This window comes from Myripristis murdjan, chromosome 1 (genome assembly GCF_902150065.1).
Source record: "Myripristis murdjan chromosome 1, fMyrMur1.1, whole genome shotgun sequence".
Lineage (NCBI taxonomy): Eukaryota > Metazoa > Chordata > Actinopteri > Holocentriformes > Holocentridae > Myripristis > Myripristis murdjan.
The window spans coordinates 28,673,683-28,699,588 of record NC_043980.1 but is presented as its reverse complement, the minus strand read 5'-3'; the positions used below and the strand labels follow the sequence as shown (position 1 = coordinate 28,699,588).

Genomic DNA, 25,906 nt, shown 5'->3' with positions numbered 1-25,906 from the left:
CCAAACTTACTATCAGTGTACTGTCTCTGTCCTCCCTCTCCTCACACCCTCTCTCTCTCTCTCTTTCTCTCTCTTTCTCTTTGCTCTGCTTGTGTCAGCTCCTTTTCAACCGCTGTAAAACTTTTAGTCATTGTAATTTCCCTTTTTGTCCTGAAATAACTGAATAACTGAAACGACCAAAAGTATAATCTCAATGTCAAAAACAGATTGCCATGGAAATTAGAAACAGAAGCAAGGGCAATTCGCTCCATTCATTCCTATCGCCTAAAGATGCACGTTAATGGATTTTTTGCCAATATCTGATATGCTGATATGCCAATGTTTTTCAACTTTTGGCCGATTGCCGATACTGATATATGCACATATTTTTTCAGCCTAATTGCAGAGGACGTCAAGTCTCTCTTGAAGTGGAATTAACATATTACTATGGGTACTCTTATTGTGATGACCCACTGGCAGATGCATTTCAGAATGTACACATTCCCTGGGTAAAATAAGAAAACTACTTTAATTTAGGTTAAAGCAAAACATGCCATATTTATTTTTATGCAACACTTCCTTTCAAACAAAACAGACAAAACTTCTACTTAAACAGACTTGGTTGAGACAAGCAAGACAACCACGGCAAATTTGACCTATTTCACATATCAGCACATCATATTGGCAGAATTGTTCATTTTGGGTTGATGCTGATGTATCATTTTAAAGCCAATATTGACTAAAATGGATAATGTGCCGATATTATTGTGCATCTCTAACACATTGATCGACTGACTGATTGATTGGGTGGCAGGGTGGCCAAGTGGTTTTAGGAACTACTCTTAACCTGGAGGGTCAAAGATTTGATCCCCACTGGTCATGGAATTACCAAAAATCTGTGCGTTTTTTTTTTTTTTTTTTTTCACCAGTATTCCTTGGCAAGAACTTGAAGTACCTCCCAGATCTTTACCCCAACCTTAACCACACTAAACTCCTGCCTAACCTGTGTCATCTCTAACTTAATGTCTAAACTGAACCAGTTATAGTTCCCTGAACCCCTAACTGCTCACTCACTGTGAGACACTCAATGCCTGAAACGTGATTGTTTATTTTAAGGCATTAAACATAAATCATAAATGCCCATAAATCTGTTTTAAACTTATATATATCTTTTCTTTTTCCCCTGTTTTGTTTATACGGTCTCTTGGTATGTTTTATCAATGTGCTGCTGCCTCTTGGCCAGGTCACACTCATTGCATCTTCACCTGATTAAATAAAGGTTCAACAATAATAATAAAAGACGTTTCTCACTTACAGCACACAGGTGGAATACTTTTTGCTCTTAAGTGCTGTTTTTCTAATTTTTAGAATAAACCTCAAAAATGTTGTTTTACTCTACATGTAAGTTTTACTCTTTATGTAAGCTGCCTTGTGTTAAAGGGCTCATATTAAAATGGAATTGACCTCTGCCTTAATACAGAATGTCATGATAGCTCTAAGTTAGCCAACGACCTCATATGTGTCAAATTTATATATCATTAGCCATTATTCAGAGGCGCACACTCCCAGTCTGTATCTGATATGATGATTTGTAAACCATCTGTGGCCATTGTCGTTTGCTCCTCGGTGCAACAATAGTGCGAAGCAGAGCACAATGGCACCCTGACCTTCCATTTCCTTTAGTGGCGATCCTGATTAGCTAAATGACAGGCTTTCCCCGTGCCATTGTTGGAGCACAAGTGTCTCCGATCCCCACAGAGGGCAATATCCCCGCTAAGCTAATCATTTAGTGATGGTTATCATGCAGCGGTTCATTGTCAGAGGCTGGCAGATGTAGATATGGGAAGAGCGAGAGTCAGACATGGGAGAGTGAGAGCAAAACGAGAGAGAGAGAGGGAGGGAGAGAGAGGGAGAGGGGGAGATGGGAGAAAGTGGGCGATCCAGGGATCCATTCTGATGTTGAAAGTTGTGTGATACGGACACACACATACACACTTGCACACACAGACACACCACAGTGTTTATTGTTCTAAAGCATGAGAGTCGAAGAAGGACGGGGGGTTGGGGGGCGGGAGGCGGTGTGGAGTGGGAGGAAAGGGAGTTTTCGAGGAAGATGAGAGGGAAAGAGGCAGGCACAGATGAGGCTGCCTCTGAGACTGTGGGAACAGGCGTGATTGAGAGGTTTAAAGAGAGGGTTTGTTGGCGAGAAAGTATGGAAAGAGGGAGGCTGGGAGGAGACGGGGGGAGAGGCGAGGGAGAGACTGAGATGAGCCAAGCAGACGGGCGAGAGAGTAAGAGAAGGGCAAAGTAGTGGAGTGGAGAGTGGTGGTAGTGCTGGAGAGCGACTTGCCAAAAAGTTGCACATGGCCTGATATCGAACCATTGTAAAGTTATCAGGGTGTTAAGAAAGTGTGTGTGTTTCTGTGCAAAACCACATTAACTTTAAAAATTTGACCTGTCAACACCACGGTGCAGTTGGAAAGAATTACTGAAAAATAATAATAATAATAATAATTTCACTGACTTAGGCACTATAGTCAGAATATCACAGAGCTAGATGGTTAATGTTTAATGTCTACTTAATAATACGGTTTGATTTGTATAATAGTTTGGCATGAAAAACAATGACCTGACTCAGAATTCAAGCTCTCTCTTTTTGATTTAAACACAAACAACACAAAAAGTTGAATGGGTTTTTTTTTTTTTTTTTTTTTTTTTTTTTTTTTTGCCGGTGTTCTGTGAAGTTTGTGCAACGCAGCAACAAAATGCCTCTGCGTGCAGTTTGTGGAAAAGCCAGTTAATAGGCCAAACCTCATTATTAATCAAACGCAGTGTGAAATGCTCTACATTATCAATGTGTTTGCTGTAATTTTGCATGTTGCTAAAAAAACACACACACACACATACACAAAACAAACTTAATGTGCAAGAACTGTGCTGAAAATAAAATCATGGTTCGGTGACCTGAGGACTGCAGAATCACACAAAACAAAACAAGTAATTAGTTACACCCTTAATTTCTACCGTACAGCCTGGTGTATGAACACACACACTGTTACACTATTACTGTTACAGTGCTAGCATTGATGAAGATGAAATTATGTTTTTTTTATGCACAAAAAGTACTGTTTTTAATGATGATGATGGTGATGATTGCAATGTGTTTTTTGACTTCTAGCTGTATTCTGGGGTGACATTGCTCTAGACGAGGAGGATCTACGCATGTTCCAGATTGACAGGACGATAGACCTGACACAGCGTACATACATGCACACACACTCCCGGCAGGGCCACACATCTGGTGAGTGGACTTCTCTCTCAATCTCCCTCTCATGCCAATGCTCCCCTCACACTGCTCAGCTCTGCACACAGCAAACAGGGCTGCGGTGTAAACAAAATCAAGCGTGATGCTGAGAGCGTTCAACACAGAGAGTGAGTCTGCGAAGAAGAACCCGGAAAAATTCGGGAAGGAATGCACAGAGGCAAACTAGCAGGAGTGGAGCGGTGATGGTTGAGTCGGGAGGAAGTGTAAAATTTCACGTCTCTGTTTCAGGTTGCTTTTAAAGGAATAGGTCACCCAAAAATGAAACCTTGGTCATTGTCTACTCACGCTCATGTGCGTTGAAACACTGGAGAAGGTTTTATGGCATTATAACACAATGCCAGTCAGCTGGTGCAGCTTCATTTCATCCTTCTCCAGAGCAACTGGTGCAGATGGAGGCTTTTTTCTGTAGAGCTCCAAACGTGGTGGGAAAAAAAATGGCCATAAATTTCTCCAAACAATATAATCCCAGTTTTCTGAAACCAAACGATAACAGTGAGTGGGTCAAATGTCCAGCATTTACCTCATTTTTTCCCTAGATTTCATCATGCTAGCAGTGACTAAAGTAGTATGTTTATGTTGCCTTCAATGCTGTTGGGAAAATTGTAATTACAGGTGAATGAAGAGAAGAGTGTTCCCATCGGTTTCATAATTTATATTTATAAGACATTTGTTGGCCAGTAGCTGTTATGCACCAAATGAAGAGACACTGGCACATCTGGACATCATGGGTATCTTTCATGAAAATTTAGGACTAGGAATTTAGGACTAATTTATTGGATTGTGCCAGCATGCTTGACCCTTTGTTTCAGTATTCCTGAAGGCAACATCTGCTTGCTACTGTAGTGACAGCTGATGCAGTGCAGAACAAATGCAGGAAATTTAGCAGATCATCAGATAAATAGTAGGGATGGGAATAAATGCTTATTTATTGTGATTTGATACTATGATTCATTGCAATTTTTGGTTGCTGTTTTAACACTAGACCATGGGAAAAAGTTGAATCATACACTTCTGGAGACTGTGTATCATCAATCATATTTCCAACAATGCACATCCTGTATTTAGGCACTTAAGTATTGTGAGTCACTATTATGGTTTATCGCAATTTTAGTTTTTTTTCTAAAATTGTATTGATTCAGAAATGAACAAATCAATTGATAAATTGTACGAAAGAAAAAAGAATCATGATACCTAAGTAAATTGTTTTTTCCCCCAACCCCTTATAAATATTGGATTTTTGAACCCACATTGCAATGGTTTGGCCTGGATTATGCTGTTTGGAGTCTTTTTATGGTCATTTTTTTCCCTTTATGGATCGCTGAAGAGAGAGACTGTCTTCATTCACCCCCAGAAGTTTTGGGGAAGGCTGAAATGAAGCTATGCCAGTTACAGTTACTTGCTGTGTGTTATAGTAGCAGACACACTTCAGAAGTGTTTCACCTGAAATGGGAGTAAATGGACAATTTTCTGTCAACGAACAGCGGACTGTCCTATTCTAATCTAACACAGTCATCATGCAATAATCTGTCAGAGTAAGAGAGAGACTGAGAGAGAGAGAGAGAGAGAGAGAGAAAGAGAGAGAGGGGACAATCGGAGGACAATCAGAGGCTATCTTTTCATGAGTTTTGACTTTTGTATCTTGACTTATTTTGACTTCTGTGTATGTGTGTACTAGGTGGCCTGGAGGAGCATGAAATTGCCAAAAAGAGAGGATCATTATACCTTCTGCTGGAAAGAATACGTAGATTTGGCTTCGGTATGGACCCCACAGCACACCACACACTCCCAAACTGTGACTCACACACTGAAGCACAATGGGAAAGTTTGACATTTCTCAAGCCAAATCAGACCCATAACTCCAAGATGTTTGAACTGCCCCCTTTAGTGCAACTCAGCTCCTTCAGTATACATTAGGATTTTTTCCCATTAAATATTACACTATATATCACTGCCTGAGCTATTCCTGATTGTTTGAGTTTGATCATCTTTTGATCTTAGAGCAAACTCTGAAAGGTCGACTCTTAATGACTTATCCAATAAACCGGGAACACATTTATGAGCTGCCGGGTCTAATAATAGCCCAATAACTCATGGTGTTTGAGTAACCACACACACACACACACACACACACACACACACACACACACACACACACACACACACACAAAACTTGTAAGGTGAAATTTACACTCCAAGAAAAAATTCACATGCCTGAGTCCTAACTTTGAATTACGAGAAAAGATTTATAAATGTCCAAGGCAATATTTGAGTCAAGCTGCACCTTGTATTATGATATTTGCTCATATGGTGTTTTTTTTTTTTTCTTTTTTTGTCTTTAATATATTTTTGGAGTGCAAGTACAGCTCTGTGATAACAACTTCTCAGATGTGCCGTGGCAACCTCCTGTGCATCACAAATGGTGAAGTTTTGCAGGGAATTTGTTTCAAGAGTGGTTTGCAGCCTTGTGGCCACTGCAGGGAGAGAGCTGCGATCGGGCAAGCAACTGAGGAACACACATTTAAGGCTTCTCTTACACATCAGAGGGGATGATTAAGGCAGCCTTTCTCCTGTTTTTTCCCTAGTGATAAAAACAAGGCAGTGCTCATCATACAAACTTCAAATTTATACTTGTCCTCTTTATGATTCACACTTGCCCGTGCTGAGGTATTTATCATAAGACTTCTCATCATATTGGATTTAGTTAGTTAAAGTTGGCAGGCCCTTGGTCCAGTATTTACATTTTCATGGAGCGAAATCAAAATCACTTTTGAAACAACAAAATTTTATCCAAAGTGAGTGAAAACACGCAAATTCAAAGTTTATGATGTGCGAGATTTGAGAGGTTCAACAGCAAATTAGAGAGGTTGCAGACTTGTACTTGAAAAATGTATTCAAGGAAAAAGAAATCATTTGAGCATTCATATTACAAGTGCACAGCGTCTGTTCCATTCATTCAAATATTGATCTTCACATTTGTAAATTCTGTAAGTTTAAATTTATATGAAGCCCCTGAAGTGATGTGAACCGAATTTCTTTTTTCCACAACAAATTGTTTTGTGCAAAAGAGAAACCGTCGCTCGTAGTTTTGCTTGCAAACAGTGTTCAGAGATAATGTCATGTCCTCATGTTAAAATCCAAGGCTTTCCAAGGTGCTCCGACCTTCCTTGTTGAAGCAAACAGCAAAACCACATCAGACTAAGCAAAATTACAAACATTGGTTTCCTGTGTGCACCAGACCACGAGAAACTTTTTTTTTGGATGTATTACTTCAGGGTCTCTGCAAATTTAGGATACAGGAGTGCAAATACTTTCTGAGAGTGTTCATTCCAGTATGCAAGTTCTCAAGTGTTTTGCAGCTGTCATACCTTCATACACACACCTCATCAAGAATAAGTGGTAAAGATAGACTTGTCTCTCCTCACTCTCTCAGACTATCTCCCTAAGAACCTCAGCAGGGGAGCTGCCAGTCCCAAGAGCCTGACTGGGAAAGGTGGGAAGAGTGGGAATGTCGTGAAGAGCCGCATTCCCCGGGCGGCTACATCCCGGGCTGAGAGGATATGGCCTGGAGGAGTCATTCCCTACGTCATAGGAGGAAATTTCACCGGTAGGCACCTCCACTCCACCGCTGCCCACTCTACAGTCCACACGAAACAGCTAAATATGAGGCAGTATGAAGTAAAACGTAACTGTTAGTGTGTGTATGTGTGTGTGTGTGTGTGTGTGTGTGTGTGTGTGTGTGTTCCAGGTAGTCAAAGGGCCATGTTCAAGCAGGCCATGCGTCACTGGGAGAAGCAGACTTGCGTGACATTCATTGAGAAGACAGATGAAGAAAGCTACATAGTCTTCACGTACAGACCCTGCGGGTGAGTTACTACAGCGTGTGTGTGTGTGTGTGTGTGTGTGTGTGTGTGTGTGTGCCTGTGTGTGTACAGAGGGCTCCGTAGTGACCTGGTCACAGCGAGAGACGACACAGTCACTCAACAATGGCTCCACTTTCCTTCCTGTCCTGCTCCTGCTTCCCCATCCCACCAGTCGCCCTGCTCCCTGTGTGTATTTGTACATTTGTGCATGTGCGATTTTTTTGTGTTTTCTTTTCATTTGCTTGCAGAAGTGCATTGTTCTGGAGAGCGGCAGCGCTGTGGGGTCATAGTGTGTTTTTACAGTAGCAGTTTCTTAGACTGTCGGTAAGGTGTTAAGGTTTACTACTTGTGGAGTTCTGTTTCCAAACCAGTTGCTGTTCAGTCAGGGTGAAAAAGTAGATTACTGCTGTATTGGGAATATTTAACCAGGAGAATTTATTTCCTGTAGTTTGAAACAACGGGCACCTTCAATAAGGAAATCTCACTGCAAAATCCATACTGTGTTAATTTTCAAAATATTTGGATGCATGAGGATGAGGTCAGCCCTGCCGAGTGTGTGCACTGACGATGCCAGTTGTCTCATGCCTGTGATAGGCCGGCTGCATCAGAGATTAGATGCCTTAATCTGATGTATAAATACCCCGCTTGGATGCCTGTGTGTGCGCGTGTGTGTGTACGACAGAGATAGAGGGGAGGGAAAAAGGCAGAAAAGAGACAGATAAGACAGTTGGTGTATGTACATATGTGCATGTGCGGTGTCTCTTCTTTCGCTTTGTGTAACGTTTGCACTGATAGAGCGGCGGTCTGAAATATAAGCAAGCAAAGAGCGTATCTGCTCCAGTGACTCCCGATCCTTACCCTTCACTCAGCTTGCTGGATAACTTTAATCAGATTTGTTAGCCTGGCACGGATGTCTCGGGCTCCCGGAGAAGGAGAATGTGTGTGTTTGTGTGTGTCCTTTTGCTCGCTGTGTGTGTTGTGTGAGCAGCGATACATAAAACCTCGGTGCTTATTCACTTTGGGTTATGAAACCACGGCGTTATCGCAGTGTTGTATGTAAATAGGGGTTTAAGCTGCTCCTCTGGTGGATGTACTGCAGTAAAGGGGCAGGAAATCCTGAAAAGACCGCTTTTGTGTTTCTCTGCCTCAGTGTGTGTGTGTATGTGTGTGTGTGTGTGTGTGTGTGTTCAGTGGGAGTGGTAATTGAATACAATACTACTGAGTCTTTTTTCACTGCTGAATGTGTGGTAAATGTCATCCCTTCATCTCCCTGGTGTCAACTTCCCTCTGATCTAATCATTTAGGTGTTGTTCCTATGTGGGTCGTCGTGGCAACGGGCCCCAGGCCATCTCCATAGGGAAGAACTGCGACAAGTTTGGCATTGTAGTGCACGAACTGGGCCACGTCATCGGCTTCTGGCACGAGCACACGCGGCCCGACCGTGACGACCATGTGACAATCATCCGGGATAACATCCAACCAGGTGAGGGGGAGCACGCCCACTCGCTACCCACCATGCACCTGGGCACCTGTCAGAATCACAAGCAGGATGAAAGACCAGAGGCGCCTCGAGCCGGAGGCAAGCAAGAGAATTCACTGAAAACAGGCGCGTGTGTTTCCAAAGTCCCACTGGTGTCCTGCCCTGTCCGGGTGTGAATGAGCCTCGTAATGACTGTGAAGTCACCTCGACTCCCAGACTGTCTGTCACCTCTCCTCCCACACACACACACACACACATACACGCACACAAGAAACCACTGCCATGAGAGGTGCTGAAACAAAGCACATTTCTGTATCTCAGACATATGTGACCCACATTTTTGTTTCGAGCCAAATCTCTCCACTGGTCCACTGCTCTGGTCCAAGGATTTGATTTAGGGCCTTTTCACACCTGGAAGTCTAAGAACTATGCTTCATGTTTTTGTTACACTGTATTCATTTGCTTTGGTTAGTTTTGGTTTCACGTTGCAATAATGTGAGTGCACTAGAGAACTGTTCATACCTTTGTCCTGTCATCATCACCTGTGTCAGCAGCGTCTGCCCACACTCAGCACTGACTGGTTTGTGATGTCAGTTGTTTGAATTAATGGAGAAAAATGAGTGAACAGATTAATTTAGTTGCCGCTAAAATAATATTATTGTGACATCACTACCACCAGCGCCAGGTCCAAGTGCAGTACGTGCCGACTAGTTCGAATTTGCTACAAGGTTACTACTTTGACTTTGAAGTTTCTGTCGGCTTGAGAATGTCAACGTTCTTCCCCCTCAAGAGAAAAGGTTCATTTTACACAAAGGCCACGTGTCACTGAAAGTCCAAACCCTCCCAAAAAAAATGTTTTCACTCTAAAAACAAACTGAAGCATGGCTCAGTTCGGACTGAGGGCGCCTCTTCTCATTCGATCAATGTTTGGCCGTTGGACTGTGGTCTGGGGTTAGGTTTCACACCTGTCATTTTGGCTCAGATCAAACTGAAAAGTCCAAAAGTCCCGGCCGAGTGAGGTAGGTGTGAAAGTGTGTGTCCTCATTTATTGAATAAACGTGTGCAAACAGATTTAAAGATACATTTGAAGATAGACAGACAGCAGTCAGACAAGTATTGAGGAGCAAAGCTGAATTCATAAGTATATAATCAGTAGATGCCTTGAGTTATATAAGTAGATAACCCTATAAAGCCTGAACTATGAAAGAATTGGCAGAAAATTCCAATTTTATGAAACTGAACCTTTTATTTAGTCCTATAACAAAATATATATAGAAAAAAAAAATCAAAAAATATGTTATTACACGACCTTTTTGTTGTATGATATATGATATGTACTTGAAGTGCCAATGGTATGGTCCAGGGTGAACAGGGGAAGTGTTCAAAGGTATACAACAGTATTTTGGTCAAGTATTGATTAAACTGAAAACGAAAAGCGGAATTTAAAATGTGTATCATATATGAAATGGCTTTATAGGGTTAAGCATTAGAAAAAACAAAAAAGTAAAGAAGCTCAGTCCTCTAAGGCTGAATTTTTACTTTTCTTGTTGCCAGGTACTGAAACTCAGTACTCTAATGCCTCTCTCTATCTCTCTCTCTCTCTCCTTGTGTGTGTGTGTATGTATGTGTGTGTGTGTGTATACTCTGTGGTTCCCAGGCCAGGAGTATAACTTCCTTAAGATGGAGCCAGGGGAAGTCAACTCTCTTGGGGAGCCGTATGACTTTGACAGCATCATGCACTACGCTAGGAATACCTTCTCACGGTAAACAGCTGTCTGCATCAGATCTGTCATATCATTTTGATGAATTTGAAAAGCAAATCCGGCATGTTGTCCACAAAACTGTAGCTGGACAGCCTTGACTACATTTGTATGGACTAATAAGTAAGACAACATTACAAGTAGGCCGCGGTTTAGACGCACAGAGCCGAACAGATTCAGCCTCGGTCCGCCAGGCGCTGCATAACACACCTCCTCATGACGTCCCGCTGCTGCACCATACGTCACAATTTCCCCTCAGTATTAACCTTGTTTCTGTTATGTTGCAACTGCGGTTTACCCCTGTGGCCTTTATCTTGCACAACTTGCCTCAGGACATAATTTTTATGACTATGCGTGAGAATAAATAACAGATTCAACAAAGAGGATTGCTGCATGTGGCGCAAACCGAGCTGCAAAGACGCCCATTAGAAAGCCACAGTGTGATTAAGGTATATACATGGATAAACAACTTAAGTCAGAATACTCAAACTGTCTTAATCCAAGTGTTGTTCACCTCCACTGTGACCTGATTCGGGTGGAGATAGTCTGAAAACACTTTTTTTAACCTTTCTTACTCTGAGTTCTGTATTATTTGACACATTGATTATTATCCGGATATTGCAATCCATCTAAACGTGACATTCTGTGTATTTATCAGCCGTCAAATTCCCTTGAATCTATTTCTGTTTAACGTCTCCGTCCGTCTCTCTCTCTCTGCCTGAAGCGGGATGTTCTTGGACACCATCCTTCCGTCCAGAGATGAGAACGGCATCCGGCCTGCTATTGGCCAGCGAACCCGGCTCAGTAAAGGAGACATTGCACAGGCAAGGAAGCTGTATAGATGTCCAGGTACTGATACACTTACTATGAGGCCACCATGTACGTGTGTGTGTGTCTGTGTGTATTTGTGTTGTGTTGGCGTCATAGCTCGGGGCTAAAAAAAAAAAAAAAAAAATTACTAGATTTTAATCTGCTGGTGTCTTCGACGTGTGCTGTCCTGTCCCTCCGCCCTCTGAGGCACCAGAGTGATGTTGAGTCATTTGTTTTTCCATGTGACAGGGTGGTCTGTCTCTGCACATCACACATCGCACACACACACACACACACACACACACACTTTTCCCATCAGTTCCTGCACACACCCCTGTTTGCTGGCTCCTCCTGGGGTCCCTGGTGAGCCGCTGTGACGTGATCTGGATCCGCTCTGCAACTGACCCGTCCGGCGATGTCGCTCAAGTTCATGGTGTTGAATGCTGGCATGGCTTTCTGTCCCTCCACGAGGACGCTGAGACATGCAGACGCTCCAAACACTCGATGGCTACTCGGCCCACACCCACCCATCATTGTATCACGTTCACACATCAGCTCAGATTGATATCTTGGCAGAAGCTGTATGAATTACATGTGTTTGAGAGCGAGAGTAAGAGATAATTTTTTGAAGTTATTAAGGGCCATACAGTGATACATGCGGGAGATTTGGATATTCATGTTACAATTTGTGGGCCATGAGCTCCACTTGTGAATGCTGACAAGTCAAACAGAATGCTGCTGAAGACAAAAACACTTCTCTGTATCCATGAAAGCTTTCATTTTATTATTTTTGTGCATGTTGAAGGTTAATTTTGACTGATTTTGTTGTGTTAAAGTATTGCATATCTGAGCGCATCACGTGCCAGCCATGAACACGCTTTTACTTGTTAACATGAGTATATAATTGGGCAACACAATTATGTACATCATGCACATAAAGCCAGTCTGATTATGAGTGGGAGGGAGAGAGAGAATAGAGAAAGAGAGAGTGAGCTTGTGTGTCCCAGCTGGAAAACGATAGAACTCAAACCTTATAAGGTCACATTTGAGCGATACCATGTTCACTGACAGATGAACGGAGCCCCAGGGCATTGTGGGGGGAAAACAGTATGCATGATGGGCTAGGAGGGGCACATTTGGCTAGCCTCCTTTTTGAGAGGGAGCGCCGGCGTGAAATCCAGAATGGGGGCTGAGGAGGGGGATACAGTGCTGGATATCGTCTGATGTCCGTCCCTGAAATTTTCTTCTCTGTTGCAACCGTCCAACTGTGATAAATCTTCATTGTGCTGAAAACAAAGGCTGTCACTGCTGTTCACTTTGAGTAAACAGCTCTACTACTATAGGACATGTTTTTCTGCTGAGTGTTGATGAGGCTTAATGGTTGTGGTTGTGCCCTCAAAGCCATGCTGATGCACACAGGAATACAGAACATGCAAGCGCACATAACCTCCCATCATGCAAAGCCAAAAGAAGCCAGAGACAGCAGTCTGCGGAGGATGTTTCTCTTGGGTTCATCTGCGAGGGCAATCAGACAAGCAAACACACACGGTGCAGGAAGCTATTATTTTGCTTCCTAAATGTCTACTTTCTTAAATTTTTTGGTAAAGTGAACTTGGGTCTCTGGCACACAGAAAACAACATTAACAAACATGAGAGCCATGTGCTCTTTAGTGATGTGGCAATGATGAATATGAATACACAGCTGAGGTATTATGAACAACAGCAGGACTTACCACAGAATTGTAACTTTATCTGTGAATGTGTGCCTGTGTGTGTGCCTGTGTGTGTGTGTGTGTGTGTGTGTGTGGCTTTGCAGCATGTGGAGAGACGCTCCAAGAGTCGACAGGGAACTTCTCGTCTCCCGGTTACCCCAACGGATACCCTTCATACACACACTGTGTCTGGAGAATATCTGTTACACCTGGAGAAAAGGTGCACACACACACACACACGCACGCACGTACACACACACACACACACACACACACACACACACACACACACACACACACACACACACAGAGTAGCACCCTGAAGTGCAGTGAATGCAACTATATAGCCAATAACAACAAGAGACTGCTGACAGAATGGCTGTATATTGATTATGCCTTCACCTACAGGTACCAACCCCTTCCCCCAACAACACCACTCTCTCTCTCTCTCTCTCTCTCTCTCTCTCTCTCTCTCTCTCTCTCACACACACACACACACACACACACACACACACCCTCCTCTCCTTCCTGGTTCTCCTAGTCCTGCCTCTCAAGTGCAAAGATCAGAGTGACCTGAACTAATCACATCCATCCACCCCGCGATATGCAGCGGTGGACAAAGTACACAACTCCATCAGTGGAGCCAAATATTACTCCACTACAAGTGAAAGCTGCTCCATCCAAGTTTTATTTAATTTTAAGCACTGGTGTACGTACTTTAAAAAAAAATACTTAAGCATTCAAAAGTCCAAATTCTTTCAACGCAGTATCAGTGCATTGCTGCGTTGTTTTCATGATGTATTTACAGATTGACTTTGTAAATCTTTGAAACCATCTGATGAATGCGCTGACTTGCTCGTAGACCCACTCTGCTGCATAAATGTACTGACCACCGCCGGGCTAGTGGTTTGTGCTTTGCAATTAAAATGGAATGAATGCATTTTACTTTGAAAGTGGATGTCTTGCGTGCGCCGGTTTCACAGAACTGAATGATGTATTTCTGCTTTTACATCAAAGCGTGAGCGCGGGCGTGTACTGTGATTGTTTTTCCTCCTGTGAGAAACGCAGCGTCCCGCCAGTCACATTTTAGAAAATAAAAATAATTCATCAGATGACTTCAAAGTTATGCTTAAAGTACCAGGTGACGAAAAACGTTACAGCGGAGTCAAAAGTCACAAGTTTAAAAAAAAAAACACAACAACAAATACTCAAGAAAAATATAGATACTCAAAAAATGTACAGTGCTCAAGTAGATGCACAAGTTCTTTAAGTTACATCACTGGAGATAAACTGTTATTTTTTGCTGTTTTCCAGATTGTTCTCAATTTCACCACCATGGATCTGTACAAGAGCAGCTTGTGCTGGTATGACTACATCGAGGTTCGAGACGGATACTGGAGGAAAGCTCCGCTGTTAGGTGAGATCAGGAGAGGACCGGCACATGGGTTTGCAGATGTATTTTGAAACTGGTGCGTGGAATGACTGAGCTCTGTGTGTGTGTGTGTGTGTGTGTGTGTGTGTGTGTTTTACAGGCAGGTTTTGTGGCGATAAGGTTCCTGAGGTCCTGGTCTCCACTGAGAGCAGAATGTGGATTGAGTTCCGCAGCAGCAGCAACTGGGTGGGGAAAGGCTTCGCTGCCATTTACGAAGGTACCTCGTTCATCATAGATATACTGTTTACAATAGTTTTTTTTTTTTTTTACCAGAAGACAGCGGCTTGAAGTCCAGATGAAATAGCATTTTGAGTGTCTAACTTCCGTATGGTGATGTATTTGCAAGTGAAACAGGATAGACAGGCAGGACATGACGTTTGATTTGAACCTTGAAAAGTGGGCTGCTGATAGTCAAAGAGTGACTGACGGATTGGTGGATGTCATGATATTATTGCTTGAAACTGGTTGGTCCATGCTTATGTAAACGCACGTCATATTTTTTTACAGGAGGGAAAAATGACTGTATTTTGATATACAAAGAAACAGATTTTTTTTTTTTTTTTTTTTTTTGGCATATTTTGTTAAATAGATGCACAATATGAGTAGGGATGTGATATAAAAGGGTTTTCATTGTATCTCGACTTTACCATAATTACATGCTTGTACTTCAAATTCATCCACTGGTGGCGCTTTAGTGCACACGAGGGAAAGCGGGTCCCTGTTTGTGTTTATGCAAGGTGTCCTCCCGAAGCGCCATGAGCAGGGAGGCGACATGCCGCACACACTGACGCCAACAATGCAGCTTTTAAAATCCCAGATTAAGGCTTTGCACATGTCTTTTTGCGGTCGAGGGAAATGCATTCAGCATGTTTACTGGGCCTCAAGGACAGGCACAATGTGTTTTGGGTTATACATTTTGAATGTAAACAAAACAAAGTGTGTTTACAAGGGAAACACATTGATTATCTTAAACGTTAAAACACAAGACAATGCAAGGCATTTGTTTGAGCCTGAAAGGAGTTCATGAGAAGTTATATGGCTAAGGAGATTTTCTTTTTAATGGAGAGCTTGGTCTTTTTAGTCAAACATCAAATATATACTACCATAAACCCATTTCTATAATGGGACAAGGGTAAGTTCCAGATTTGATGGTTGTTTATGCCACAAGCATCCTTTGGGCTTGTCATAATTCATACATGCACGGAATGTGTTTTAAATATATAAAAAATGCCAATTTTCAGCGTAAAAGTAATGTATTCCTAATTAATGCAGTCCATGCTAGTCCATCTTCATCACTCAGTCTCCCTGTGTGTGTTTTCCGTCTCCCCCGTGCTGTGCAGCGATCTGTGGAGGCGACATCAGCAAGGACTCAGGACAGATCCAGTCGCCCAACTATCCTGATGACTACCGGCCCTCCAAGGAGTGTGTGTGGAGAATCACGGTGTCCGAGGGATACAATGTCGGACTCAGCTTCCAGGCCTTCGAGGTGACTCATGCTCTCTGCTTGTGTGTGTGTGTGTGTGTGTGTGTGTGTGTGTGTGTGTGTGTGTGCGTTTGTGTGTCTCCCTCCTGTTTTCTATTTCTCTCTCTCTCTCTGTCTGCCTTTATGTGTGTGTATGTGTGTATATGTGTGTGTGTGTGTGTGCGCTTAGGAATGTCTGGGTCAAATTTCACACTTGTGTAGCTGCTTCTCGAAAGTTAATAAAGGTTGTGGTGTGTATGGGTGCGTGAAAGAGAGAGAGAGAGAGAGAGACAGTGGGAGAGAGAGCGTGTGTGTGTGTGTGTGTGTGTTGGGGGGGGGGGGGGGGGGGTGTCAGGTGAAGTCCAGGTTTAATGCTGTAAAAAATGCTACTGAACGCTGAGTGACCCCAGCATCTGAACCCATTAAAGAGTTAATCTACACAGGGTTCACCCTTTCATCTTCACAGGCACTGAGATCAGGCTCCTCTCACTCTGCACAGCCCCCAGCCCCCAGCTTACTTCTATTCTATTCTATTCTATTCTATTCTATTGCTAACTATTCTATTCTATTCTATGCTATGCTATTCTATTGCTAACTATTCTATTCTATTCTGTTCTGTTCTATTCTGTTCTATGTTATTCTATTCTATTGCTAACTATTCTATTCTATTCTATTCTATTCTATGTTATTCTATTGTATTGCTAACTATTCTGTTCTATTCTATTCTATTCTATGTTAATCTATTCTATTGCTAACTATTCTATTCTATTCTATGTTATTCTATTCTATTGCTAACTATTCTGGTCTATTCTATTCTATTCTGTTCTATGTTAATCTATTCTATTGCTAACTATTCTATTCCATTCTGTTCTATGTTATTCTATTCTATTGCTAACTATTCTATTCTATTCTATTCTATTCTATTGCTAACTATTCTATTCTATTCTATTCTATTCTATTGCTAACTATTCTATTCCTATTCTGTCCTCCAGTGTCACTTGGGGATCTCTCTTTGCTCTTGGCTGTTGTTTTGGTGATGTTGTTATGATGAAGGCACCACAGTTAGACTCAACACTCCAGCGCCTTTAATTAAAAAATACTTCAAATGAGCCTGATTTGTAGATGAGTCATCCGTCGGTCTGGACCTTGTTGGCTGTTTCCATGTGGAAACCATGACAGAGTCAGCGTCCTGACGGCAGGTGTAGGTGGCAGACGTCAGTCACCTGTGACCTGTTCCTGCTGTAAAGGTTCATTGTGGTGACAACAGTGAGGATGATGATGATGATGATGATGGTGGTGGTGATGGTGGTGGTGGTCTTGTCTCTTACTGTGTATTTGCGCACATGTGGATGTTTGTGTGTGTAGATCGAAAGGCATGACAGCTGCGCTTACGACTACCTGGAGGTGCGAGATGGCCCGCTGGAGACGAGCCCTCTGATTGGTCGATTCTGCGGTTACGACAAACCCGAGGACGTGCGCTCTACCTCACACACCCTCTGGATGAAGTTTGTCTCAGACGGCACCGTCAACAAGGCTGGATTCGCTGCTAACTTCTTTAAAGGTGTGTGTGTGTGTGTGTGACGGTCAGCGGACAGTGTTTTTTCTCACAGGCTATTTAACCAAGATCCTTTTTTTTTTGTTTTTTTTACATTTCTGTGTGTTTGAAAGTTTGCTTTGATGTTTGCACTTTTTAGAGGAGGATGAGTGTGCCAAGCCAGACAATGGTGGATGTGAACAGAGGTGTGTAAACACTCTCGGCAGCTTCAAGTGTGCCTGCGACCCAGGCTATGAACTAGCCCCCGACAAGAAGAGCTGTGAAGGTGAGTGTGTGTGAGTGTGTGTCTGGAATGTCAAAGTCATTGTGCCAGCAGCAGAGGCAGCGGAAACAAAGAGCGTCATGTGTGAGCGTCAATGTGTGTGTGGGTTTCTGTGTCGGCCTCTACATACAGTATGTGTGTGAGTGTGTGTGTGTGTAGGATATGAGTCGAACTCAACAGAAAAAACAAAACATCCGAACTGCAACCGTCAACAGGAAAAAACATCTTTTCAACACAAAGCCACATAGCCTTGTTGTTCCAAAGCCAAAAATGCCATGAAGGTCTTTTCATCCCACAAAATAGATTAAATACCAGTAATGACCCACATACTGAAACAGCTGCAGCAACTAACACACCACATCTGAGGCAGGCACAGTTATGTTAGCATGGTGGGATTACTGCAATAATATCAAAGCTGTTGTTTTTTGGTTGTTTTTATTGTTTCATTCATCCACGTCTGGAAATAAATCTAAACTGTTCGTTAAGCGTGTGCTGCTGTTTCGTGAATGTATGTAAAGTAAGGGGTGTGAATCTTTGGCTTTACAGTGATTGTTTTTTTTGGATGATTCAGTTGAGTTTAAGGTTGCATCTATTAAATAAGCACAGGCAGTAATGTAACACTGTCCTTTTTCTTATGAGGTGCCAGAATTCAGAAATCAGAATTACTTTTGTTTGAGAGAAAATAGAAAATAAACATGAATTCAGAATCATGAACGATTTGATTCAAAGCATTTCATTTCAGTACAGTGATTTAAGCTGATTGATGCAGTTCAGTTGCCATCGTTTATAATCAGTGCCTTAATGCAATGAATGAATTGTTACATGTGTAATGTAAATGCATTCCTACATAACTGTGTGTCTCTTATTTGTGTGTGTGTGTGTTCTTCAGCGGCGTGTGGTGGTCTCCTCTCCAAGCTGAACGGGACCATCAGCACCCCGGGCTGGCCTAAAGAGTACCCGCCCAACAAGAACTGTGTGTGGCAGGTGGTCGCTCCCACTCAGTACCGCATCTCCATGCAGTTTGAGGCCTTCGAGCTGGAGGGCAACGAGGTGAGTGTGTGTCTTTGTTGTTATTGTTTCTGTTAATTACAGCCAAAGGAGTGTGCTAAAATAAATGAACACAACAAAATGTAATGCAGACACATTGCAGAGGTGTGTTGTGTGCTAGTTACTTGTGACATTTGACTGAAAATGTATAAAAACATATTTTACATATGTCATATGTACATATGTTATTTTACAAATTCCAATTTCCCCTCAGCCCTGCCGGTCCCATCGGTGGGTTCATCATCACAAATGCGAGCTGTGTGGCTGAGCTTTGTTCAAACCCACAGAACTTTATTTTAAATTCTAGTGGAGATTCCAATGTTTCCAAAGATACCAAATATGTCCGGGTGAATTACAGGGAAATATGTATTTAAAGATACCCAAGACGTCAAGATATTTTCTATTTGATGTAATGGAGCAGACTTGAAACAGTGGCATCTTGGTTTTGAATATTTCACTCCATATAAGTGCGATGCAGTTTCAGTGAAGTGTTGCAACTAGCAGATACACAATATGTATGAGACCAAAATATTTTTTAAGCTGTAAGTGTTAAGCTATTCAGGTGTTTAAAGAAAAATCAGAGCTCAAGGTGATAAAATATACAATTTGCATTAAACCATGGGACAAATTGACTAGAAACAATTTAATTCAGAACTGCCATAGCAGCTTATTACAACAGATGCAGCACAGTGCACTCAGTTAAAAATGCAATGCAATAAATACAGTCGACACAGTATTACAAAAAATAGCATCTACTCAAATGTCTATGTATAGTTGCCTGATTTATGTGTGTGTGTGTGTAGGTGTGTAAATATGACTACGTGGAGGTGCGAAGTGGCCTTTCATCTGACTCTAAGCTGCATGGGAAATACTGTGGCACCGAGGTCCCGGAGGTCATCACCTCTCAGTACAACAACATGAGGATTGAGTTCAAATCCGACAATACCGTCTCCAAGAAAGGCTTCAAGGCTCACTTCTTCTCAGGTAACACCCCTCTCACACACGTGTGTGTGTGTGTCTGTCAGCAGTGGGCAGGAACGTGCAGCTCTGCTCCAGGCTTTGAGGTCTCGCTTGTGGTCGACATACAAGGACGTGTAAAGGAAATGCAAACACTTTTTCACTGTGATTTACAAAGAACATCTCAGCCTCTTCTTCGGTAGAATATGAACCACATGAAATCATAGTTTCACACAGTTCAGGGTACAGTCAATATACTGGACCACTGTAGGCAAAGATGTCAGAAACCCTAACCCAGACTGACAGGACACTGTCATAAAAAAGCATTATAGCTGTCATAAACATTAATGAATATTTATTGTCATCGCTAAGTGCCGTTATGTCACTTTGTCCTGTCTGGGCTAATGTCAAGTTTTCACTACAGACAAATGTCGGCTTTGCAGGTTATTGAAATGTGCAGACTTCCAAGTTTAAATATTATTTGTCACATACACAGTGTCAGGACAGTGGCAGTGGAATATTCTCCTGCTGTGCCCCAGATTTTAAAATGTAAAAATAGTGCTTTTTTTTTTTTTTTTTTTTTAAAAGAGGATCAGAAATAGCAAGGCAAGCCATATATACATGCTACATAAAAGCAATATAAATATATCGATGTAGTGTATGCAGTGCGTATAACACACTTAATATAACACATTTCCTTCTTAGGTGGGTAAACTGTTTTAGATCTACAAATACTTCCACTTTTAATATGTGATGCCTTTACAGGAAAAAAAAATATATCTTGAAATAATTACTCACTTGTCCAAAGTATCGATGTGTATTCTTGGCCTCGTATTAGACTGGCACAGTGCAGCAGTGTAGTATTGTCTGTAAAGTGATCATTTAGGTCGAACTGATCAGTTTGAATAGCCAAGGTTTTCACTTGCAAAGTATATTTCAAACATTAGAGTTTAGTTTTTAATTTTAATGGTACGTGAAAACAGTTCTTGGGGTCCATTTTAGCCTACGTGTCAAATTTGTAGTCTTGTAATGCTGCTTGTGTGGAATTTGCCCATGTCTGCTGTGTCATTATATGTTTGTGTATACATGTGTGTGTGTGTTGTACAGTGCCTGTCTGTCTGCCTGTCTGTGTGTCATTCTGAGCGTCCTGAGCCTGCGGCGGGCGTCAGGGCGACCTGCAGCCTCCTGTACCCACCCTGTCCCTCGCCCTCTCTCCCTCAGACAGGCTGGCACTGTGTCGAGAGCGCGTCGTTGTGTTTGAGTCGTGCCAGGACGTTAAGCGCGTCCGCTCCCCCGCTCACGGCCGCACCGACAACAAGCTGGCGACCTCGGCGAAGGTCAGAGGTAACGTGGCCTCGCAATCGGCATCCCTGATTGGCTCTGGTCAAAAACGTGATCGGAGAGAATGAATGGGTCCTGATTTTGGGGGCGTGGACATTGTGCTTCATTCATTCTCCTCCCCGGGGAAACATGATTCCCTTCTAAATAAAAAGACAACAAATTTCCCCCAGTCGCCGTTGCAGGGATAAATTTGTTGGACATTAACGCCAAGAAATAACAATTCCAGGAAGTTGTCCTGAGGCGTCGATCTAGAATCAGATTTCTCTTTTCATATTCTGACTAACCGACTGAAAGGGAAATTGCAGAAATGATCAGCTTAAAAGGGCAACTTTGTTTTTGTGTGCTGACGGTCTTTCCGCTTGAAGAGACGTAGAACTGGCTCTTCAGATTTCATATAGATACTAACACCTGGAACTGCACCGCGTGCACTTCACTTATTTATCTGAGTTGGATTCAGAAATGTTTTTGTTACTTAGAAATGAATGTGTGTGTGTGTGTGTGTGTGTGTGTGTGGTGCACGTAGTCAAAGCGGCTGTGAGATTGGCTCGGCTATTGTTGTCAGAAACTTCCAGGGATAGCTGTTGGTTGGCCAACAGCCAGCAGCTTTAGGGAGGTCCCTTCGGCCTCCCACACACTACTAATCCCTGGTTGTGCGCGTGTGTGTCTGTATGTGTTTGTGTGTTTTGCGTCTGTGTGCGTGTATGTGCGTGTGTGTGTGTGTGTGTGTGTATGTGTGTGGACATTGTGTGCTTGACCTGAAGAAAGCCACAATGAGCACTGTGTAGCATCAACTGCAAAGCTTCTTAGCCTGTGATAGGGTGAGACTGAGCCCACAATAGCACCATAATACCACATCAGACACACACACACACACACACACACACACACACACACACACACAGAGCGAGTGAGACACAGAGAGACAGAGGGAGAGAGAGAGGGAGAGGGAGGAGGATTTAGTAGTTTCATTAAAAGCAGATCTAGTTTGATTCACAAGCTCTGGAGTTGAGGTGAGGCTAGGCGTCTGTGTCTAATCTCACATCTCTTTACAGGAATCACTCACACACACACACACACACACATGCATTGTTATTGTTGTATTGCATTATGGCCATATTTCAATGTCAGCATCTTCACATAACATATTGTATCAACACAATCTCTGTAGCTGCAGGACTTCAGTTTCATAATTCCTGCACGCTGTCCTTGTTGTTGCAGTGAATTTGATCAGATATGCATTTACCTGATAAAGATGGTGTGTATGAGCCTGTGCAGCCAAGAAAACTCATCTCAAAATCAGTTTTTAGTCATCATCATCATCATCATCATCATCGTCGTCGGGCCGACACAGTAGTTTGTGGCCTGACTCGATGAGAGCACAGCTGATCTGAAAACAGCTGTTATGGTCAGGCGGCGCTCAGGGCCAAGACCACACAGCAGCCGTAGCCATGACCCTGAAGGTGACCAAAAAAACACTGCTGCTGGCCAACAGCACACACACACACACACACACACACACACACACACACACACACACACACATGCACATGGAGACACACAAATACACACTAACTACAGTGAGCTCTGTTGCTGTCTTTGGAGGGAAGCACTTGAGTTTAACCCGCCCAAATGAAGCATTTATCGTTTAATAATGATGACAATGATTTCTAACAAGCACATATAAGATCATTAACGTGTAGTATGCATGTTTTAAAAAAAGCGAATTCACACTTTTGGAAAGCATACCAAACCATGCACACCAAAAACGGTAAATTCACTGGTTTGAAGGTTAAACTTATATGTGCTAATCATATGGTAACATATTTACAAACACTTCATGGACGGAGGGAAAGTGTAACCTCTTATCCTGTCGCACTTTAATATGCACTTTTCAAATTCTTCAGTGGAGACTTTCCTCCACTCTGCCTTCCTTTATAAGCACGGTGTCGTTTTTACTTGTTTTCTGGTGGGAGGGCATCTCCACCTTTGAAAGTGCTAACGGGTAAAACTCGATGATGGGGAGTCGACTCTTTTCTTTGACTTTCTCCTCTCGACGTGTGTTCTCTGTATTCCCGATTATCTTTCTTCCCTTGTTGAACTTTGACCAAACTTTCCTATTTGATTTCCTTTCCTTCTGGTCCTTTCTGCTTTGTGCCTCTCCTTTTGACAGCATATTTCTCCATCTATCCTGCCTTTTGCCTGCTGTCCGCCCCTCCCTCTCCTCCAGGCTGCCCTTTCTCTTCCCTTCTCATCCTGTCCATTTTCTTTTCTTTCTCCTCCCTTCCCTAAGGTCTCATCCTTCCCGTCTTCTCCCTGCATGTCCTCCTCCACCCTCCTCCCTCCTCTTTCTCTTTCTGCTGCTGCTCCCCCATGATTGATGTGTTGCATGTGTGTGTGTGTGTGTGTGTGTGTGTGTGTGTGTGTATCTCATGTCTCCACAGACAAGGATGAGTGCAGTAAGGACAACGGCGGCTGCCAGCATGAGTGCATCAACACGGTGGGCTCCTACGTCTGTCAGTGCCGCCACGGCTTCGTGCTGCACGAGAACAAACACGACTGTAAGGAAGGTGGGTTTCGCTCGCATTCGCACCCGCACACGCACTGGCGTAAGGACCCGGGCGGGCATGTGCACGTGCTAACACACTCACACAAACATACACTTACGCATGAGGAAACGCATCGGCCATCGTACCACCCCTAGTCAGTCCATCCACATCACGCTGCACGTGGAAAAAGACAGGCCCTTTCCATATGAGGAAAATGGTATTTGACTTATAGATATGAGTGTGTGTGTGTGTGTGTGTGTGTGAGTGTGTGTGAGACAGACAGGCTTCACATTGACAGATGAAGAAAACAGATTTTATGAAAAGCCACCAGCACATTCCCAAACACAAACACAAACACACCCTAACTGTTGAATTGAGATATTATATTCAGCTCTTTGAAGTTGAACTTTTGAAAACATGCGCGCGCACGCACACACACACACAGACACACACACACACACACACACGTACCTCACTAAAGTTTCCCAGTGTTGCTCGTAAAATGGCTCAAGTTTCAAACATCTGGGAGCTTGAAAGCAGTGCACGGAACGCTTCTTCCTGTGTGTGTGTGTGTGTGTGTGTGTGTGTGTGTGTGTTACCAGCTTGATCCAGTAACATCACATTCATGGACAGCCCTATCCCCGTCACATGAGTTTGCTTGTGAGTGTGTATGTGTGTGATGTGCTGGAACCCACCACGGTGATGGAACCCGACATGGCAGCGAGGTTTCGGCGCTGACATTCATCCTGTTGCCTTCCTCGGAAAAAAACGGATCTGCCGGCGCCTACCTGTCCTACAGAGACAGGCCAACACCGCGTCGCCCTTCATCCTCATCCTCTCCTTCAGTTCTCACCAGAGCGTGAAAGCTGCTCTCTTGTTTGTGGGACGAGTTTGTTTCCTTTTTATTTTCATATCCTCCTTCTGGATGTCGTGCTATCAATCTGGCTGCTCATTGGCTGGCTCCGCAAAATGACAAGAAGAAGAACAGGAAGAGGACAGGGACTCAGTAGACACACACACACACACACACACACACACCACCACACACTTCTAGTGGCTCATAAGTGCTGATTGAGGGGGATTTTTTTTTTTTTTTTTTGAGTTTACTCACTGTTTTTCAGTAAAATCTGACTCATTCTGCATTTGATGGTCGGGGTTTGTGGCTGACCTGACTCACACACACATGCAACATGTATGTCAGCACTTCTTGTTTTCGACTATTTGAATTATTGCACTTTTAAATGATTCACTTTTTGTTGTGTAATTGTGATCGTTTTTATCTTATTTATTTCTTGCTGTTATAGAAAACACTCTTATTAGAAACAGCAATGGCACTTTTCCTTAGAAAATTGTCAGAAAATTTAGAAAATTGAAATGAGTTTTTTTTTTTCCAGCAGTTCGATCTTTGACTATTCAGCGTACAAAGATCTGAGTTTGCACATGGGTGATCTGACAATGCACGATAACTGTGTTGAATATATTATTTTGTAAGTTTACATCGCATTTCGCTTTAACCCCCTAAAGCCTGAACCGTCAAATAATTGACTGAAAATTCCAATTCTTTGAAACTGGAGCCATTATTGGTCCAACTAAACAGCCAAAAAAAAAAAAAAAAAAAAAAAATCAAATATCAATTCCCAGCTATGAGTTTCAATTTGTATCATATTTGGCACATCAGGCAATTGTGCTTGATTTTTTTTTTTTTTTTTTTTTTTTTAAACAAACAAAATTCATACATAATTCTTTAGCACATTGGTAATTCCAAACATATAAAAGAACACTTTTCCTTCGAAACATAGAAAATAACACTTTTTCCATTATTTAGTATTATCTTTTTATTATTTTGACCAATTTGGTGAAAATGACCTCAATATACCTGCTGTGTTAAATTTGATAAAGCCATTTTCAACTCGGTTTTACAAACAAAAACATTATGAAATGTTCAGTAATTTCACATTGCATCAACTCAGTCATTTTTCCTATCGATGTTTCAGTAAAAATTTGCTGTACAGTTGATGTACAAGGCTGAAAACAATCATGTCTTAAATATGACACGTGCGGCTTTATAGGGTTAAAGAGTGTGTGTGTTTCAAAGATGTTTTGGTCTTGTAGACCCCTGTGGGTTCACGTTCTGCTACTAATAAAAACCATCACGTCTGAATGCTTCTTGTTGTGCTGCACACGCCCCCCTCGTCCCACCACCATCGGTACCCCCATCACCCCATCCCAAGACAAGCACACACACAGATTCGTGCGCACATAGCACAAAAATGGCCCTTGACTGTTTAAAAGACCATAGCAGCCCTATTGCGACTTCTCATCAACGGTCACGATCATGAAGTCGAGGCTAACCCTTCCCAATTCATTGCCATTCAGGT

General features: G+C 42.6%; 1 protein-coding gene across 2 annotated transcripts in view; it reads left to right on the top strand.

Moving 5' to 3' along the window:
* The window catches only part of tll1 (tolloid-like 1), a 51,227-nt gene that overhangs the window by 17,366 nt on the left and 7,955 nt on the right, over positions 1-25,906 (top strand). Inside the window, exons 4-20 of one of the 2 annotated variants that reach the window (XM_030056876.1) lie at positions 3,158-3,280; positions 4,980-5,060; positions 6,735-6,908; positions 7,050-7,167; positions 8,469-8,647; positions 10,302-10,407; positions 11,129-11,253; positions 13,031-13,146; positions 14,241-14,343; positions 14,459-14,575; positions 15,699-15,844; positions 17,186-17,381; positions 17,515-17,640; positions 18,527-18,687; positions 19,488-19,668; positions 20,863-20,985; positions 23,424-23,549. In XM_030056876.1, the coding sequence (XP_029912736.1) occupies positions 3,158-3,280; positions 4,980-5,060; positions 6,735-6,908; positions 7,050-7,167; positions 8,469-8,647; positions 10,302-10,407; positions 11,129-11,253; positions 13,031-13,146; positions 14,241-14,343; positions 14,459-14,575; positions 15,699-15,844; positions 17,186-17,381; positions 17,515-17,640; positions 18,527-18,687; positions 19,488-19,668; positions 20,863-20,985; positions 23,424-23,549 (2,301 nt within the window). The remainder of the gene's footprint in view (positions 1-3,157; positions 3,281-4,979; positions 5,061-6,734; positions 6,909-7,049; positions 7,168-8,468; positions 8,648-10,301; positions 10,408-11,128; positions 11,254-13,030; positions 13,147-14,240; positions 14,344-14,458; positions 14,576-15,698; positions 15,845-17,185; positions 17,382-17,514; positions 17,641-18,526; positions 18,688-19,487; positions 19,669-20,862; positions 20,986-23,423; positions 23,550-25,906) is intronic. The other variant, XM_030056868.1, reaches the window with a different exon arrangement.